The sequence below is a fragment of the Gobius niger genome, assembly GCF_951799975.1.
Source record: "Gobius niger genome assembly, chromosome: 19".
In the NCBI taxonomy this organism is placed as follows: Eukaryota; Metazoa; Chordata; class Actinopteri; order Gobiiformes; family Gobiidae; genus Gobius; species Gobius niger.
This window is the reverse complement of record NC_136870.1, coordinates 20286593-20306579: the sequence shown is the minus strand read 5'-3', so window position 1 is coordinate 20306579 and position 19987 is coordinate 20286593. Positions and strand designations below refer to the sequence as shown.

Here is a 19987-nt window from a genome sequence, read left to right as displayed (position 1 = left end):
AAAGAGGAAAATCATATTTGCTCGTATTTGTTTGGAGCGCCCGGGTTTGCTTCTTTTGTTGCAATTTAGATCCCTTTCCCAAGAGCACCTATACAAACTTTCGGAATACATTCCTAGAGCAATCAGTCATATTGCTGTTTCTACTGTCTCTAAAAAAAATATAATTTAGAGATATAAACTAGAAACAAAAAAGCGTTTTCTTTCATTTCATGTAGGGCTGGGCAACTAATCGAATATCTAATCGCAATTTTAAAAAAGGCCGATCTCGATAATCACGTGGTGCGTTTTAATCGACAGGAGAATTGTCCATTGTCGCATTCTGGAAAAAAAATAAAAATCTGGGCGCCGTGATGCTGCAGCGCCTGTCAGATCAAGCCCAAGGAATATTCTAACAGACAGGAGGTCACAGGCGGCACTGCGACAGCGAGGATCTGGTTAAGAGTGAAATCAGCTACCAGTAAAATTGCGTTAACTCGTTCAATGGGCAAAACAGAAACACACGCAAGAAGCTATCAAAAGACCTGGCCACTGCACGCAGATGAAAAGCTTACCTTTGAAGAGGAAAACTATCGCTGTATTTGGACCCATTTATTGTTTTTACCATTAAAACAAACAATATCCAGTCAAAAATGGATATTGATCAATATGGGTGAAATAATCCGAAATCGCCCAGCCCTAATTTCATGTTTTCATTTAGAAATAAGGCATTTTATGTGTAAAAATGACCAAATCTGAACCTTTTAGATGCAATCCTGTTTAGCTTTTGAATAAGATAGTCATCATCACTGAAAAAAACACATTACAATACTGGATAATTTGGTGTCGTTATGAGCTGCTAAAGTGGAGATGTTGTTGCAAGAGTGTAATGAAAATCTCCTTTTAACAAAACAGGCTCTTAAGGATGACAATAGTTGGACGAATGTTTTGTTTTGTTAACTATAATCGTGATTTTGGAGCCAGTTTGGACCTCGTTTAGCTCCTGTTTTCTCCATGTTTGGAAAAGGCCCTTGAAGTTGTAAAATTTGAGAATCACTGGACTAGAGCTTGTGGCAGTGGGGGCTGTGTGTCAAATCATTGAAACTCAGACAGACGATGAAGCCAATTGAAATAGACTCGGATGAAAAAACACAGACATCATTCTCGCTGCCAGCTCGATTAGCATTTAAAACAAACGTGACAAGATCCCAACGCACCTGCCGGCATTGTTGGCGTGGAACGAAAATCTGCAAAATTATTAAACTATGCAAATTACAGCACCGAAATGTCACTGAACAGCTCTTTGACTTGGTATTCTCTTTAGGCTTTGAAAAACAAGTGTCACCGAAGCTCAGTGTTGTTGTTAAAAGCCCGACTATTTCGAATGCATGGGAGCACAATGCTGCGTTTCGACCGTAATCCCTCCAGATGCACGCTTTTTATTTTACTCGCTCAAACAGGGAATTAACTGTAAATGAGCAACGCTGTCTGTCTTCTCTGCACTGTAATACGGCAAAACATTCACGCATTAAGACATAAAAGCAAGCATTTTATACAGGAGACCGACACTCGTCAAGAGTGGAGGCTGAGAGTCGAAAACATCATCCCGTATCCTGAATCTGAGCTTTCTGGGACTACAGTTTGGTATGACAATAACAAGACATTTTCACAAATTTACAAATGAAAAATCTTGTGACTCTGAGGTTGAATGATTTCAACAAGGATTCAATTGCGTTTTCAGACAGCATTCCTTTTGTGTTGCTGGTGTTTCCCCCGTTGCCCCATTGTCCGGGACAGTGACTGGCAAAGGGTTTAGGATTAGAGGGATCCGTCTCAAAGCTCCACCACAACAATTACCGAAAAATGTGCCTCACACCTGACGCGGCGGAGGGGAAGAGAGGCCTGTGACTGGACGCGCGAGAAGGGGGGTGGGGGCGGGTGAAGGGGTGTTATCCCGGGACGGCCAGACGAGTCTCTCTCACTAAGCGACACAGTGCTTACTCCAGCGCTTTATAGAAATGTTCCACAAGGCCCCACAAAGAAAAGCCTGCTGATGTGGTCCTGGCACACGCCTGTAGTGGCACTCGAAACCGCCTCGAGCCAATAAAGCTTTTGTGTTAGCTTCGAAGCAAACTTTTTGAAGTAGGGAATGCGGCAGCAACTAACAATTGGGGGTTCCCAAAGTGGTTGTCAGAGCTGGGGGTTGTGGGATTATTAGCATCCATCCATGGTTTCATCTTCTTCCATTTATCTGTTGCCGGATTGTGGGGGCAGCAAAGTAATATACATGGCTACATCACTCTGCCCCAGGTAATAGCCTTGATGTGCATATGTACAAAGGGGCAAACGAGGAGGTATCCAGGCAAGACTAGCCACACAAGTCTTGCCTTCACTGGAGAATAAGATGGCCTATTTTTCCCCTACTGCCGGAAACATGTTGGTCAGGTTGGCCCACAATGGCAGTGCACTCAGTCGCAGCGGCTCAGGACTAACTGAACACCTGAACTCAATTTTCGTTGTAAAATTGTTCAATAAAGCACTCACTTACTTATAGTGGGGCTCTGTTAATGCAATATTAAATACCACAAACGGGCGGGCACTCACTGGTTAAAGAGGACCCTGGAGCGGACGATGAACTTAAAGATGTACTCCAGAGCCTTCATGGCCTTCAGCAGCTGCTCCGTGAGCTTATCCGCGTTGTCAACGTAGTTCTTCAAAACCTTGGTCAGCTTCCTGTGAAAAAATGCACTATGTTCAGCAATGCATCTCAAGAGCTATGGGCATTGAACCGAGTAAAGCCTGGACAAGTTGCAGGGCATGAAAGAAAACATAAGTGTCAATAATAATGGACTCAAGAGGAGAACCTGCGTATGTACAGAGGAGTACCATTCATAAATGCAGCAGCTACTCAAAGGAAATAGAAAAATGTACTTTGCCAAGATCCTATAAAGGCTAATATTTTCTCCAATCCAATAATTTAAAATAGTAAAATAAAAAAAATACTGTGAAGCATGCAGGGTTTGTACGTTTATGAACACGCTGAACCAAAATTGAATTGAAAAACATAATTTTTGGTACCTCCGTTTTATGCTGTGAAATAATGTCTACAGTATATTAAGTATAGACAATAAGCAGTAAAGGCTGGGCTGGTTAAAATTTCGAATTGGCCTGAAGTGCCCTCAACAGGCAGTAGTGCAAATGACAGTGGAAATATGCTTTCTCTTTCAGCAAACGGCATGCTTTGAGCCCAGAATAGGTCCAGTGATGGATTAAAATGTCAATTTCCAAGTCTATCTAATTATGCAAATTCAAGAATTAGAGATTGGAGTGCTTCAACTGAATGTAGAAGATGAAATGACTAACAAATAAGGGATTGTCAAAGGAAGTTCAAGATAACCACAGGCATATTGAACGTGGTTAAAAGCTTGAAGGAACAGACCACTGTTTTTCCATACTGAGATATGTTTTTACCCGAGCTTAGACGAGTTGATGCGTACCTGTCTGGTCTTCGTGCGTGCCCTCAGTCACGCAAAACGACCAAAGATGTTGTTAGCATTTGGCCTCTCCCAATGTATTCCTATAGCTCCAAACGGGGTGAATTTGGAAGCTACCACGCTCTTCCACGGGCTCGCACAAAGACCAGACAGGTGCGTATCGACTAGTCTAAGCTCAGGTAAGTACATGGAAAAACGGTGGCCTGTGCCTTTAAACAAGTCATTTTTTTCATTTATCTACCTTAACATGTCTGGAGATGAAGTAGCTCGGAGGTAAACCACCATTAATTACATTGACATGATAAGAACTGCAGTAACATGTAACTCACGTGTAAGCCAGAGTCGCACTGAAGTGTTTGCGGATGTAGGTCTCCAGCACTGGGTTGAAATGCTGAAACTTTCTATCCGCTATCAGCCCAATTATGAACACCTGCCAAAGGGAGCAGAGACGTGAAAAACCACAAGCCTCACAATTCAACATACAGAAGTCTGCCGGCATTATTCAATCTGCCGAAACAGACTGGGAAATTAAACAAGATTGCGTTGGCGCTGGACGCCCTCGCCTCTCAATTCTCGAACTAGCAGATAATCTAGGACATCGAACAACATAATTTTAGTTCATTTAACTGAGAGAAAGAAAGTCTTTTTCAATTGGCCCCAAGACGTACGGTGATGAACCGCAAGTAACGACTTAAAAACGCAGAGCAAGTTGTGTAATAGAAACTTTAGTGATACAATTTGTTTTGTTGAACTCCGGAAAACAAAAGAGGACATTTAATATAAGACCAAAAAACAATTTCAAAATGCTACCCTTGTGCAAGAGGTTACCGCAGATAAACAAAAGTAGTTTTGTGCGAAATAGAAAATGATCAGAAAATAATAGGGCATGTTTCATTCGAGAACCGCATGGGACTATTTTGATCTAATGCAATGTTCGAGCAACAACCTCACGGAAGAATAAAATTATAGCTATAGCAAATGGGCGAATTCAGCGCAGATGTGATTAGAGTTTTTCAAGCGCTGTTGTGGGTGGCTTTGTATCAATACTGCAATTTTCAGAGGTTAAGTAAGGTGGCGGTATTTATGTTTAGCTGAACAACTGATTTAATTAAACACTGCTTTTATTCAATACATACTGTACCCCTAAGTTTATTGTGAGGAATTTTGGGGGGGACAAAAGACAAACATTTCTTGTAAGATCGCAAAATCTATAAAGTACTTAAAGCAGCCACTCCAATACAGTATCACTTCCCGAGGCATCCATTTCTATTTATCAAAAACTAGATATGTCAGTCGTTTTAACCCTTCCCCTAAAGTCTTCGCTTTTCTAACACAAATAAGTCACTCTCACACCTCAGAAATATTCAGGCCAAATCAAATCCAAAAAGGCCAACTCAAAGAGGCCAGACAGCAGCTCAAGATCTGACAACTTATTGCATTTTATCGCGGCTGTAAGTGTTTTGACAGGAGCAGGGGCACATAACCTTATATCTTACCAAGGCGTCAAAGACCAGAGTATCAAAGGTGTCGCTGTCTGAGTTCTCCATCATGATGTTGAAGAGGGCATCCAGGGTGTCCTGCAAGAACTGAAACAGACAAGATGAGTTATTCCGAGAAACGGAAAATGTCTAGCTCAAAGGAGTCACGCTACAGTGGATTTTACATGTTTCTACAGTTGACAATGGCTCAGGCGGCCGAGAGGCAGTAAGGTAAAATTAGCTCTCTGTATATGCCTTACAATGGCAACTTAAAGGGATATTTCAGGATGTTTGACATAGGGCCTCATTTCATAGTTATCCAGAGTGTTGTTGATTTCCGGAGCTATATATATATTTTTTTTTTTGTATTTGAAGAGTTTAGTGATGCTAGGCTAGTGCTAGGCTAGTGCATGTCTATGGTAACTAGTAGCCTGCATTTAAAACAGTCTGACCCAAGCACAGTGCACCTGAGGCAAATCACTTATAACACCAGATTACCGATATAAATGTCTGTGCGGACTGAATAATGTTTAAAACATCACCATTTTGCATTTAAAAGAACTTATATTTGAGCAGCATCAGCTTCCTGGTTGTAAGCTACACAGTGGCGGAGCGATCTGCTCAGTTGCCTGATCTCCAGTAGTTTGTTTACCTGCGGCCGGCATTACTACACGTGGGATTCACAAAGGAGCTTTTTACAAATCAGATATGGCAACGTTTGGAGGACTACCCCATGATTTTGAAGAGGTTTTTAATGCAGGCTACTAGTTACCATAGACATGCGCTAGCCTAGTGCTAGCCTAGCACCACTAAACTCTTCAAATATAAGGACTGCATGAAAAAACAACAGAAATCTGATTTTTTACAAATCAGATATGGCAACGTTTGGAGGACAACCCGATGATTTCTCCCGATGATTCCAGAAATCAACAACACTCTGGATAACTAGGAAATGAGGCCCTATGTCAGAAATCCTGAAATATCCCTTTAAACTCATAACTCTATACACTTTCATATAATATTCTAATGGGATTTGTGTTTAGTCAAATATAACCTGGATCATTGCATTTTGTTGCGATATTTATTTCTATATTACTGTACTTTTTAATTACAATTATATATATAAAAATATATATATATCTTTCTCGGATAGCAATTGTAAGTAACACAAATAATAAATGTGTCAGAAGGTTAAGAGTTTGAACAGGTGTTCTTCCTGCTACAACTTGCCACACTGTGACCGGAGAGACAGATTGTGCTTTCTTTTCCACACACACACAAAAAATAAACAGTACAACAAGGTGTTTTCAGATTATTATTTTTTCTTCAATAATTCCATTTTCAAATAAAGACTTTCTACTTGAATAAATACCAGGTGGAATGTGGAAGAACAAAGCAACCCAGAGAGGAGGATGAAATGTGATTGGTAAAACAACAACCAACCAACCACCAGGCAGGTGTGAAATCATTTGTGAAATTGCTGCCAAGGATCTGTAGCTTTTAGGGGGGCGGTAATGGTTTTGTTTGACTGCATTGTTTGTGTCACCAGATGTTGGAACCCATCTCTATCATCTAAATTCAGGATTGTGATGTCAGACAAAACAAGCGGAGGAGAAGGCGAAGCCGGTCCAAAACTGCAATAAACAAAGGGCCGGCTTGCAAGATGAATCGTAATCGAGTCAAAACCGCAATTAAAATAGCGTCAGTTACCTAATTACAAAGAATGCAATTATAATGCCGCCAGCAGAAGAACAAATATCTCATTCACATGCAGCCCTACGATGTATAAAATGTACTAGGCCCAGGGGTTTGCTGTACTGACTGAGTTTTGGGCGGTATCTTGATGCTGTGCCATTCATAGACCTCGTTTAAACCCTTGTTCGGCCGCAGTTCAGCTGAATCTGCAATGCCTTTAATTGAGTTCTCATGTTGGTGGTGACAACTTGATAATAATCAAGAGGTGTTCATGTACAGAATTTAGCACCCACCTCCCACCTAAGCCTGATAGACCTCTTCAAACATGCTCTGAAATTCATGGGTTTCATGTATTATGCTGCAATTCAGGCAACTGGATTTTTTTTCCCACCTGAAAATTAGGACTTACAAGCTAATAATACTACAAGTTAGATGCTAACGTCATATGAATGTTTCAGTATCACTTTAGATTAAGTTAGATTAATACGCATTAGGAATCTTTTTAGGGTTAGGGTAAGAGTTAGGCTTAGAGTTATAGGATTCAGTTGAGGGTTAGGATTAGGGTTGGATAAAAATAAGCATATTATGCATGGCCTATTAGCATTGTAGCTGATAACAATACAATAATCGGCCTATTAAGATCTTTGTAAGCACATTATTAATGGCCAACTAGTATGTTAACATATGAAAGTATAATAAGCAGCTTATTAATGCATTGCAAGCATATTATTAAAGGGGCTAGATGAAAGTTGGTCATGTTATACTCACTACTGCCACCTCAGGTCATACATGTAACTGCACCTTCTATATTAAGCTCGTGCATGACGGCACTTCGGACCCGAATTAACCCCTTTTTGAGTGACAGTGCAAGATTTTAGAGGCGGTTGTGGTGAACAGATCTGGGCTCATTCTACACATTAGGACATTGTTGGAACATGTAGGGGGAGGAAAATACATAATTGTAACATTTATATACTCCGTATAGTCCTTTTAAGGCTTATTAATACCTTAATAATTCTTCACAAACACCTCAATATAAACCGATTCCAATGTTTTTTGTCACACCAGATATAATTCAATACATGCTAAATAACCCCCATGAGCTGCCACCTTAACGTGGTGGGGTTGTTTGAGTACCCGAATGACCCGAGGAGCTATGTTGTCTGGGGCTTTATGCCCCTGGTAGGGTCTCCCATGGCAAACAGGTCCGAGGAGACGGGTCAGACGAAGAGCAGCTCACAAGACTCCTATGGACAATGAAAGAACAAGGACCGTGACGCCGCCCGGCATGGCGCAGCCGGGGCCCCACCCTGGAGCCAGGCCTGGGGTTGGGGCTCGAACTCGAGCGCCTGGTGGCCGGGCCTTTGCCCACGGGGCCCGGCCGGGTACAGCCCGAAGAGACGGCGTGGGCCCGCCCTCCTGTGGACTCACCACCCGCAGAGGGATCCGTAGGGGTCGGGTGCAGAGAGGACTGGGTGGCAGTCGAGGCCGGGTGCCTCGACGACCTGGTCCACATGCGCAGCTTCTGGCGTTCGGGACATGGAACGTCACCTCGCTGGGGGGGAAGGAGCCTGAGCTTGTGCGGGAGGTTGAGAGATACCGGCTAGATATAGTCGGGCTCACCTCCACGCACAGCTTGGGTTCCGGATCCCAACTCCTGGAGAGAGGCTGGACTCTCCATTTTTCTGGAGTTGCCCGCGGGGAGAGGCGGCGGGCTGGGGTGGGTTTGCTCATATCCCCCCAGCTCAGCCGTCACGTGTTGGAGTTCACCCCGGTGGACGAGAGGGTCGCGTCCCTACGCCTTCGGGTCGGGGACAGGTCTCTCACCGTTGTCTCGGCCTACGGGCCCAACATCGGTGCAGAGTACCCGGCCTTCTTGGAGTCCCTGGGAGGGGTACTAGATAGTGCTCCGACTGGGGACTCCACTGTTCTGCTGGGGGACTTCAACGCCCACGTGGGTAACGACAGTGAGACCTGGGAGGGAGTGATTGGGAGGAACGGCCTCCCCGATCTGAACCCGAGTGGTGTTCTGTTATTGGACTTCTGTGCTAGTCACGGTTTGTCCATAACGAACACCATGTTCGAGCACAAGGGTGTCCATAAGTGCACGTGGCACCAGGACACCCTAGGCAGGAGGTCGATGATCGACTTTGTAGTTGTGTCATCTGATCTCCGGCCGCGTGTCTCGGACACTCGGGTGAAGAGAGGGGCTGAGCTGTCAACCGATCACCACCTGGTGGTGAGCTGGATCCGCTGGCAGGGGAGGAAGCCGGTCAGACCTGGCAGGCCCAAGCGTGTCGTGAGGGTCTGCTGGGAACGTCTGGCGGATCCCTCTGTCAGTGGGGTCTTCAACTCCCACCTCCGGAAGAGCTTCACCCAGATTCCGGGGGAGGCGGGGGACATGGAGTCAGAGTGGACTCTGTTCTCCTCCTCCATTGTCGATGCGGCTGCTCGTAGTTGTGGCCGTAAGGTCTCTGGTGCCTGTCGCGGCGGCAATCCCCGAACCCGGTGGTGGCGCCCGGAAGTAAGGGATGCCGTCAAGCTGAAGAAGGAGTCCTACCTGGCCTTGTTGGCTTGTGGGACTCCTGAGGCAGCTGAGAGGTACCGGCAGGCCAAGCGTGCTGCGGCTCGGGCGGTCGCAGAGGCAAAAACTCGTGTCTGGGAGGAGTTCGGGGAGGCCATGGAGGAAGACTATCGGTCGGCCTCGAAGAGATTCTGGCAAACCATCCGGCGCCTCAGGAGGGGGAAGCAGTGCTTCACCAACACTGTTTACAGTGCGGGTGGGGGGCTGCTGACCTCGACTGGGGATGTCGTCGGGCGGTGGAAGGAGTACTTCGAGGACCTCCTCAATCCCGTCGTCACGTCTTCCAATGAGGAAGCAGAGGCTGGGGGCTCGGAGGTGGGCTCGCCCATCACCGGGGCTGAAGTCACCGAGGTGGTGAGAAAGCTCCTCGGTGGCAAGGCTCCGGGGGTGGATGAGATTCGCCCTGAGTACCTTAAGTCTCTGGATGTTGTAGGACTGTCTTGGCTGACACGTCTCTGCAACATCGCGTGGCGGTCGGGGACAGTGCCCCTGGATTGGCAGACCGGGGTGGTGGTCCCTCTCTTTAAGAAGGGGGATCGGAGGGTGTGTTCCAATTACAGAGGAATCACCCTCCTTAGCCTCCCCGGTAAGGTCTACTCCAGGGTGCTGGAGAGGAGGATCCGGCCGATAGTTGAACCTCGGATCCAGGAGGAACAATGCGGTTTTCGTCCTGGTCGTGGCACACTGGACCAACTCTATACCCTCCGTCGGGTGCTTGAGGGTTCATGGGAGTTCGCCCAACCAGTCCACATGTGTTTTGTGGACCTGGAGAAGGCGTTCGACCGTGTCCCTCGTGGTGCCCTGTGGGGGGTGCTCCGGGAGTATGGGGTCCGGGGCCCTCTGTTAAGGGCTGTCCGTTCCCTGTATGACCGCAGCAGGAGCTTGGTTCGCATTGCCGGCAGTAAGTCAGACCTGTTCCCGGTGCGTGTTGGTCTCCGCCAGGGCTGCCCTTTGTCACCGGTTCTGTTCATTACTTTTATGGACAGAATTTCTAGGCGCAGCCAGGGGCCGGAGGGTGTCCGGTTTGGGAGCCTCAGAGTCTCATCTCTGCTGTTTGCGGACGATGTTGTTCTGATGGCTTCAACGAACCAGGACCTCCAGCACGCTCTGGGGCGGTTTGCAGCCGAGTGTGTAGCGGCCGGGATGAGAATCAGCACCTCCAAATCCGAGGCCATGGTTCTCCACCGGAAAAAGGTGGCTTCCCCTCTTCAGGTCGGTGGGGAGTCCTTGCCTCAAGTGGAGGAGTTCAAGTATCTCGGGATCTTGTTCACGAGTGAGGGACGGATGGAGCGTGAGATCGACAGACGGATCGGTGCGGCGTCAGCAGTGATGCGGTCGCTGTATCGGTCTGTCGTGGTGAAGAGGGAGCTGAGTCGGAGGGCAAAGCTCTCGATTTACCGATCGATCTACGTTCCCACCCTCACCTATGGTCATGAGATTTGGGTAATGACCGAAAGGACAAGATCGCGAATACAAGCGGCCGAAATGAGTTTCCTTCGCAGGGTGGCTGGGCGCACCCTCCGAGATCGGGTGAGGAGCTCAGCTACCCGGGAGGAGCTCGGAGTAGAGTCGCTGCTCCTTCACGTCGAAAGGAGCCAGCTGAGGTGGCTCGGGCATCTGTTCCGGATGCCTCCTGGTCGCCTCCCGCGGGAGGTGTTCCAGGCATGTCCTAGTGGGACAAGGCCTCGTGGAAGACCCAGGACACGGTGGTGGGACTATGTCTCCGAGCTGGCCTGGTGTCGCCTCGGGGTCCCCCCAGAACAGCTGGAGGAGGTGTGTGTGGATCGGGAAGTTTGGGCATCTCTGCTGAGACTGCTGCCCCCGCGACCCGGCCCCGGATAAAGCGGAAGAAAATGGATGGATGGATGGACATGCTAAATAACGTTGCATCGAAGGCTGTGACCAAAAATACTGTTCACATAACAGATGCAGTGTTTGTTAAAGTTTTATCATTAGCTCCATCTCTCCACTGGGGGCCGCCATTGCCGTCTTCATTTCATATCTGAACTCGGACCATTCCAATAATCTCCGAGTTGACATGTTGTAACAACCAGTTCAAGGCAATTTTCCTAGCTGGACGTCCGAAATTGAGCAGTTACCTGTTGTCTGGAACGCAGCATTAGTTTAGCAGTTCATAATTAAGTGAGCTATAAAAAGTTATATCAGAAATTAGAACCTATGACATCTCACAAGGGCTGCAAAAGAACCAGGACTAAACTAGATCAAAACTAGGCCTAAAGCAGATCCAAAGCATTTTTAATAGACTTTGACAACAGCAGAATGGGAAAACCCCACAAGAGCTGCAGTTTTGGAAATGCTCTGCCTTTAAAGTCACCAAAAATGGCAAAATCGATGACAACCATTTACTGTTATTCCTAAATTAAAATGTTTACTTGTTTAATATAAAAGATATACCTTGACGACTTCTCCACCTTCCACCTTCATGAGTTGCCGCAGGTTTTGTTGTAGGAGGCTCGTGTTGGACCGCCATTTCAGCAAACCCAGAAGATCCACTAAAACAAACAGAGAAAAGTCTTCACACAGTGCACTAAATTAATTTGAACTGTAGAGTTTGAAGAGACGTCGAGTGGCTGCAAAAGATGTTCAAAGCTTAGTTCAATTTATTTCCTGTATTAAAAAGTCTTCGCACCGAGTCCATGATCATGTAAAATGAATATGGATGCAAAAAGATGAGTCAGGATGTATTTCACTTGGCTCGAGGGAGTGCTTGTTCAGTCAGGGTTGGCAGGCTGTTAAAATGGAAAGTAGAGTTACTGCACTGGCATTGACCCATACCCATCATACACTAAATTATACCCACAAACTTGTATACATTTGTGAAGAACTCTAAATTATTATGAATGAATTGTGCGTATAAATATTATTGAATTTCATAGGGTAAAATTGATGGACATAAATTATGTATTCATCTGCAAAGCCCAAATGAGGCTGGTTTTACACAAGGATAATAAGACATGTATTTCAATGTATGTGATGCTCAACAACTGCCCATCGGCCTCACTGTCTGCTCTGGTCCCAAGACCCAGCTCTCAATCCAAGCGGTCAACCAGATCCACCACAACCCAAATCCTACCCGGACAAAATGAATTTTTCTGTGAGCTCACCAGGATCCCCCTCACTATAAGAACCATACAGTCACAAGGGCGTTTTAAAAAGACTGTGGTGAAACATCTTTCCGACGGCTCTCATTGCGGCCACTAGTGACTATAGCCTTTTGTGTGTGACTGTATGTTCTTGTGTTGAGCATAGACTGTAAAAAATAATAGACAGCTCCTCCTCACTCCCCCCGTTTACCACAATGACCACGTTCGAGGGGGGAATCATGGCGGATTTACAGATTCCTCCTCCCCAGCTCTGACGAAGCATGTTCCTAAAAAGGGCATAAGGGCGGGATCTTCACTGTAGACTCGGCCCCTGCGTGATGTGTAGTTCACGCTGCTCCAATGCTAACAGTCTGGCCCTCATTAGTACAAGATTTCTAAAAAAAAATCTTACAAAAACCATTGCATATCGCAAGTTCCTTCAATATCGTTCGTCCCTACTTTAGAGTTCGTTTCTGTTGCATCATAAGGTCTGCAATAACATCGTTTTTCGTGATAGTTTCCAACCTCGATATATCTAACTTAAGATTTTGTTATATTGACAGGCCAAACAAATACTACAGTATGTTTGCAATTGAAATAAAAAAATAAAATTAGAATGGATGGACGTACAGTTACTAGTATAGCCATGTTTTGGACCAATAAACATTTGTGAACTATTAACAATAATGACAATAAAGCATTATTACTATTAGTTGGAACAAATCATGTCTTTGATCAAACTAGCTGCATTTCAAAGACAGTTGACTGTAGTAGGTAGCCTATCCAAAATCACCCGCTTTTCCTGCTACACAGTATGAATCCTCAACTTTACTCCTTTATTGATTGAGTTCCAATGGGCGTGATTGACAGGCAGATTAACCAATCAGAGAACTGCATCACCCATTCATTTGAAAAAGAAAATAAATTAAACAAGCAGTAGAACAAGTAAAAATCCCAGAAAGGCCTGAGAAAACCCTCCTGCAGTTCTGTCAGAAAGATATGAGGCCGGCAAAAAACATGTCCTTCTGCTTTCATAAATAAAGTAGAAGCGACTGCATGTCTCGATGGGTTACAGTTATGGTTCTGCATAGTCTCTGACTCCTACACCCATTTCTTGATATCTTAAGCAGAATTAAATCTTAATATCACGATTTTAATATCCTTAATAATATCCGTTACAGGGCGCTGGAGATGCCCTTATAAAACTTGACTTGGAAATAGGCGGAGGAAGTTGAGTGGCAGAGTGCATTAATGCTAATCAGTGTGGGCCCATGTGCTCCGGAGTTGACAATACCTCCTACAGAGACTAGTGGGAGGCTACACATCGCTGTTTTCTAAAAGGACAAGACTAAGCTAATAAGTCTCATAGGGAACATTAAACGAGAGCACCCTTAAACGTAACGGGAAAGTCCACAGATGCAATTTGTAGGCGACACTCCCCCGTAAAACGTTGTCCACAGTGACCTCATTACCAAGCTCTGGTTAACATAGTTGGGCCATTTGCACCTAGCCTTAATACACCTCAATGTGACAGCGTTTACACGATAAGGTGCCTTTTGTCGGCCATTGGGTATAAGGCTACAAATGCAGCTGAATTTTCCTGTGGACCTTGGGTTAGCTTGAGAATTCCTCTTACCAAATGGACGAGGAGTACAGGGGGAAGTGTTGCTAGTCAGACCTACTCAATAAACAAGACACATTTAAAAGAATAAACCGTTGTGGTCACGTCTGAAAGCTAACAACTACTGAAAAGGAGGTTGATGGGATATTTCAGGATTTTTGACATAGGGCCTTGTTTCCTAGTTATCCAGAGTGTTGTTGAGTTTTGGAGATATATACATAGATTTTTTGGATTCATATAGTCCTTATATTTGCAGAGTTTAGTGGTGCTAGGCTAGTGCTAGGCTAGCGCATGTCTATGGTAACTAGTAGCCTGCATTAAAAACAGTCTGACCCAAGCACAGTGGACCTGAGGCAAATCACTTAAAACACCAGACTACCAATATAAATGTCTGTGTTGACTGAATAATTTTTGAAATCTAACAATTTTGCATTTAAAAGAACTTATATTTGAGCAGCATCAGCTTCCTGGTTGGAAGCTACGCAGCGGCGGAGTGATCTGCTCGGTTACCGGATCTACAGTAGTTTGTTTACCTGCGGCCGGCATTACTACACGTGGAATTCACAAAGGAGCTTTCTACAAATCAGATATGGTAACGTTTGGAGGACTACCTATGATTTTGAAGAGGTTTTAATGCAGGCTACTAGTTACCATAGACATGCGCTAGCCGAGCACTAACCTAGCACCACTAAACTCTACAAATATAAGGACTGCATGAATTTAAAAAAAAAAAAAGAAAAAATCCCCAGAAATCAACAACACTCTGGATAACTAGGAAATGAGGCCCTATGTCAAAAAATCAGAAATATCCCTTTAACCTCCTTTTTGCTCATAGTTGCTAGCTTTCAGACGTGACCACAACGGTTTATTCTCTCACCCATCCAACAAGGACTGGACAACAAGAACTGAAGCTTCAACAAGGACTGCATGTTCTTCCTGTCCATCCATGGGAGTGGATGTCCCCTTCCTGTGGTACTCCCAGAGGTTTCCCTTTTCTCCCACTGGGTTTATTAGTTTTCCTCCGCATAGGAGGGTCTAAGGACGGTGGACACATGAGGCATAAAATACAATACTAGATTTAATATCATTGCAGGGTTTTGTTTGGTGAAAAATACCTCTTAAAATCAGTCTTGCTGTGATTTGGCACGCCTTTTCCACCACCTGACTTTGCAGCTTTGATTTGACATGAGGTTAAAACACATAAGGCACACTTGAAAATTCCATTTACCATTGGCATAAATGTTTTTGTTTTGAGTTACTCAATGACATAGCTTCGTGTAATGCTTTGAAGCTTTGAAAATGCCAGGCATGATACTGTAATATTCTAGCCTACATAGAAAAATGAACTATATATATGCACTTCATTTATTTCATCCAAGTTAGCGCATAATTAAAATGAGAGCAAACAGAACAGATTTGTCGGAGCAATTCACAAGAGCCATATCCTGTAGCCATGCCCTTTCCTGGTTATTTTCCGTGGCCTAATCAGAACAGAAACATTAGCGTATAATGCACCCTTTATTCAAACAGACTGGTGCTTTGGGCGAGTAAAACAATTAATTTCAATTCCAGTCAATGTTGGCCTGCAGTGGTGTCACTTCTTTGCTCTCCATCCAACTGTGTCCGAGAAAAAGGAGGAAAAAAAGAAAATAAGGGAGGATTGGTTTAATTAAAAGTCCTAGTGCAGTCGTGCATGCAGATTTCCAAGCAGGTTTCGAGCTGAGAAGTCAATGATTTACTTTTCCTCACAGAAATGCCACATAAAATTATCTTCCCCTGAGCCTGCAGTGATTTACATATTGGTCAGCGGATTGGGAGGTCGAGGTAATGGTTGAGAGGTGCATGGGGAGAAAGGGGCCCAGGCCACCCTGAGCCACACCAGGCACCCTCTGCATGGGACTGATCGTTTCCTTCCCATGTGCTGCAGGACTGAGCGCTTTTGGGGATCCTTTATCCCTGCTGCAATTTGATTTCATTATGATCATTGTTCATGTAAATGTGTCTGTCTATCTGGTGTTTCTGGTATTTATGACAGATGCCCTTCCTGACACAATCTGATCTACAATATGTGGGTTTGGAAGATGTAAGCTGGCTCAATACAGTATATTTGTTTTGGTAATTTAAAACAACTAACAAACCGTGTCTGTGTAGTCAGATTAACCTCATACAGGCTTGGAGTCAGGAGGAGGAGTTTATATTATATTGTATGGCTTCTAAGTTGCAGGGCTGTCAAGATAATAACTATATCGACTAAATAACAGATAAACGATACATTTCTGTGCTCGATATTTATCGTCTGTACATTTATTAGCATTTTGCCCCTATTTTTTCTTGAAGCAAAGTTGAAGCAAATTGAGTTGCATTATATTCCATGTTTATTGCTGCTTGTGTGGTATTTTAGGATATGATTATGCACTTTTAGAACAAAGGTTTACTGTCATTTTTATGCCTGGGTTAGGGGTTAGGGGTTAGGGTTAGGGTTAGTTGTTTGTTGTTGTTTATCGCGATACTTTCCTGCCTCAATATATCGAACTTCAAATTTGTTATCGTGACAGGCCTATAAATTGCTAAAGACATAAGCCATCAAATTATTGAACATTACAACAAGCACTGCAAAAGAAAAACTTCAAAACAGCAGACAGTAACTGTTATTGGCTGTCAAACTTATTTTGTCATTAGGAGTAAAAATGTTACAGATTTCTATGAAATAATTTTTGAATCATGATTAATATTGTGAGAGAAAACATTGCAATTTTACGATTCAAGGCACACATTTTTTAATACATGAATTTGAAAAATATAAAGGATTCAAGACTCTTGTATTTAAAGAATACATTGAATAATACAAAACAATTTGAACTTTACCAAAATTATTATAAAATTATTACTTTACTATAAATTCTAATTATTATAGGCAATCTAGTCTGGGCTAGGCTTTATGTTATTAAAACTTACACATATGGATATTTGTAACTACGTTGGGATAAAAGTTAACTCAGAAACACATGTATATAGTTGTGTTTTGAACCTGTTTAAGTATACTCAGGAAGAATTGTTTACATCTGATGTCATTTACATGAACAAGGGGTAGGCACTTAGCTTCCATAACAGTATGATTGTGAAATTTTGAGAAGAAGAAAAAAAGAAACGTTAACTGCTCAATAAACTTCAACTACAACTCACACAAGAGATTTCAGCGGCAAACTGTGGCTTCTAAAATACTTACGGTTAATCCACTGCTCCCTTTTATGATCGTGGTAATCGCAAAACCAGTCAATCTTGATTTCCCTACGGTATAATTTGTCATGTCAAAAGAGTAACACAATTATCATAAAACAGTACCTTTGTGAGAACAGCCACAGGTGTTGCCAGTTGTGGCACAGTTCATGCACTGCTTCATAGAAAACCTTAGAGGCTAGGATGGCACGGTTTCATAAAATTGACTGAACTATTTGCATGAACCTCTATTGAGACTCTCGCAGTTATCTTGAGTTTGCAGCCAGATGCGCTCATCTACATAAAGCAGTTTCTCACAATCATGCCACACGTTTTCAAAGATGAGCTAAACACCAGCGACACTGTTTTTTGGAACAGGTTATCCAAAAGGAAAGCATTTGGAAGAGGGCCTGATGTATTAGCCAGTTCATGTCACCATTATTCATCAGTAGCCTCTTGCCATAAATTACAGTCTTAATGCCTGGGTTATGACAACATGTACAAGTCCAGCCTTGCACAGTAATACTAGATGATCAAATCAACCTTTAGCCCGACTTTGTAATGTCGCACAAAAGGAGGATTTGGCCTCACACAAGTCGCTAAGCTTTTACAAATAAGACAACAATGATGTAATGCTTATGTGGAATTGAGGACAAGTGTTAGAGGGTTTAGTGCCATGATGGGATTTGTAAACATGTGTCAATGTCAAGCAAGAGGCTGCAGCAGCTTAATCCTGAGGCCAGAGGGCACAGACAGGGCTTTCTCCGTTTAATAAGTGGCGCTCTTCTCGGCACCGAAGGAAGGGAGGATATAAAGCGGGTGAAAAAATGCATGGAGCGGACTGACAGGCCGTAAACAGAGTCACGCTGTCAGACAAGATGGGGTGAATGAGGCTTGAGTGACAGAAGAGAAAGAGAGGATGTAGATTAGGACTCAAGTGGATAAATGGAGAGCCCTTGAGCTTGAAGAAATATCAACAAGTCCAGATTTTCAGAGCTTTGGTAATGTAGGGTTTAGGGCAAGTCAAATGTAATGATTTTCAAGGCATATCTGTGGAATGAGGGGGAATTCCGAAATTCAAAAGCAAATTGTGTATCATTCCAGCCGAAAACTGTGGTCGAATGCAGTAAACATTTTAGAGAAAGTCCAAGTAAGTTAAGTAACTCAGTGCAGGTGTGGATACAGTTAAATATATTTTTCAATTACTTCAGTTTTGGCACTATTCATTTAATGTTTTTTAATACCTTAAACGAAACTGCAAAAGAACTCGGTCCAGTTTTGGGGTTACAGATCAATATTTTGTCTGTTCTAAATTGCTGAGTGAATCCAAATAACTATGGTCCTGAGGCAGGGCAGGGCAAAGGTAAAGGTTAAAGTCAAAGTAAACAAGGTAGGGGAGCATGGTACTTGGAGGAAACTTTCAGAGTTGTGAGGGAAACATGCAAACTCAATAGAATAACATTGTGTCCAGTCCAGCAAGCAAACCCTGCACCTTCTTAATATACATCAACTTATAGACGCATGTTCCCCACTCTCTCTTAGCGCCTTCCTGTTTTTTGTTTTTCACCAGAGAACACCACACAATGCTTTGTCAGTGCACATAGACTTCTGTTTGCTGATGAATTTACTACGATTTGTCTGTTGATGCCTGTGCAGCACAGACACTGCTCAGTGCATCTTCAGTCACATTGACATACATTTCCATTTTCTAGAATTCATCTTCCTTCCATCTTACCGTTCTCATTGAATATAACATCATTTTGTATCAACTGCATTGAGAATACAGTGACGCCAATTCTGTAAATGCCAAATCCTCCAACACCCCTCGGAGCACTTGATTCCCGATGCACCAAGAGTTATGAGCGAATAGGTAATAATTAGGGCTGCACGATATTGAAGTAACTTGCGATATGCGATACCACTGTGCAATATCGCGACAACGATATTATTGCGATATTTCACTAAACCATTTCAACACAATATGTTCCTTTCTAATTAAACACAAATTGTTAGTAACTAGTTATTCAGCAAATTGTGTCAAAACAAGACTTAAAAAACACTACAGCGCCACAACAAGACTAAAATTGAACAACATTAGGAGATGTTTAACTAAAACTTTTACTAGAACTTTTACACAGCGATTTCGCCCCCTACACTGTGTTTCAACCAACGTAGGGGGGATTTTCTGTTTTTTTTTTTTCCTTTTTGAATCGATACCATCGAAACAATACCTGATTTCAATTTCTTTTTTAAGATTACATCGCCTTTGGGCTTGGCACAAGAAACACAAATTTGACCCACAACATTTTTTTTTTTTTGGGGGGGGGGGGTTGCCCCGGGACCCCCTACACTGTGAAAAAAAATCCTGGTGATAGCCCTGACATTTATAAATTCAGTAAATTTTTCGACGGAGTTTGCAAAAAAAATCTGTTGATCTCAGTCTGATGAAGCCTTTAGTGATGTTGCAATATATTATGGCTTCTCACCATAAGGATGCTGTAAAACAGGGGTCGGCAAGTTTGCTCGTTGGAGGGCCGGTTTCCTTCATCGTTAAAAGACCAAGGGCCGGACCTTCCAATTGAAGCAATTGACGTAAAGCATCACTTTCTACATATGCCAGTGTTGTACATTATATACACTGGGAAAATGTCCATCTTAAATAAGATAAATTACTTAAAATCGCTTGAATAAATTTGAGTTGGTTTGAACTCATCAAAGATCAGATAAAAACGCTAATGCCAGTCGAACAAATAGAAATCCCACTGGAAACAGACAAATTAACTTTTACTGTAAAAATTATTTATTTATCACTTGAAAAT

At 43.5% G+C, this 19987-nt stretch overlaps 2 protein-coding genes across 3 annotated transcripts in view; both read right to left on the bottom strand.

The window, feature by feature from the left end:
• Positions 1 to 19987, bottom strand: part of samd8 (sterile alpha motif domain containing 8) — a 243737-nt gene that overhangs the window by 51607 nt on the left and 172143 nt on the right. The window lies entirely within an intron of this gene.
• The window catches only part of dock1 (dedicator of cytokinesis 1), a 294516-nt gene that overhangs the window by 212462 nt on the left and 62067 nt on the right, over positions 1 to 19987 (bottom strand). For both annotated transcript variants that reach the window (XM_079577082.1, XM_079577083.1), the window contains exons 19-22: positions 11643 to 11740; positions 4967 to 5056; positions 3800 to 3900; positions 2581 to 2709 (exon numbers count right to left, since the gene is read on the bottom strand). In XM_079577082.1, coding sequence (XP_079433208.1) covers positions 2581 to 2709; positions 3800 to 3900; positions 4967 to 5056; positions 11643 to 11740 — 418 coding nt within the window. The remainder of the gene's footprint in view (positions 1 to 2580; positions 2710 to 3799; positions 3901 to 4966; positions 5057 to 11642; positions 11741 to 19987) is intronic.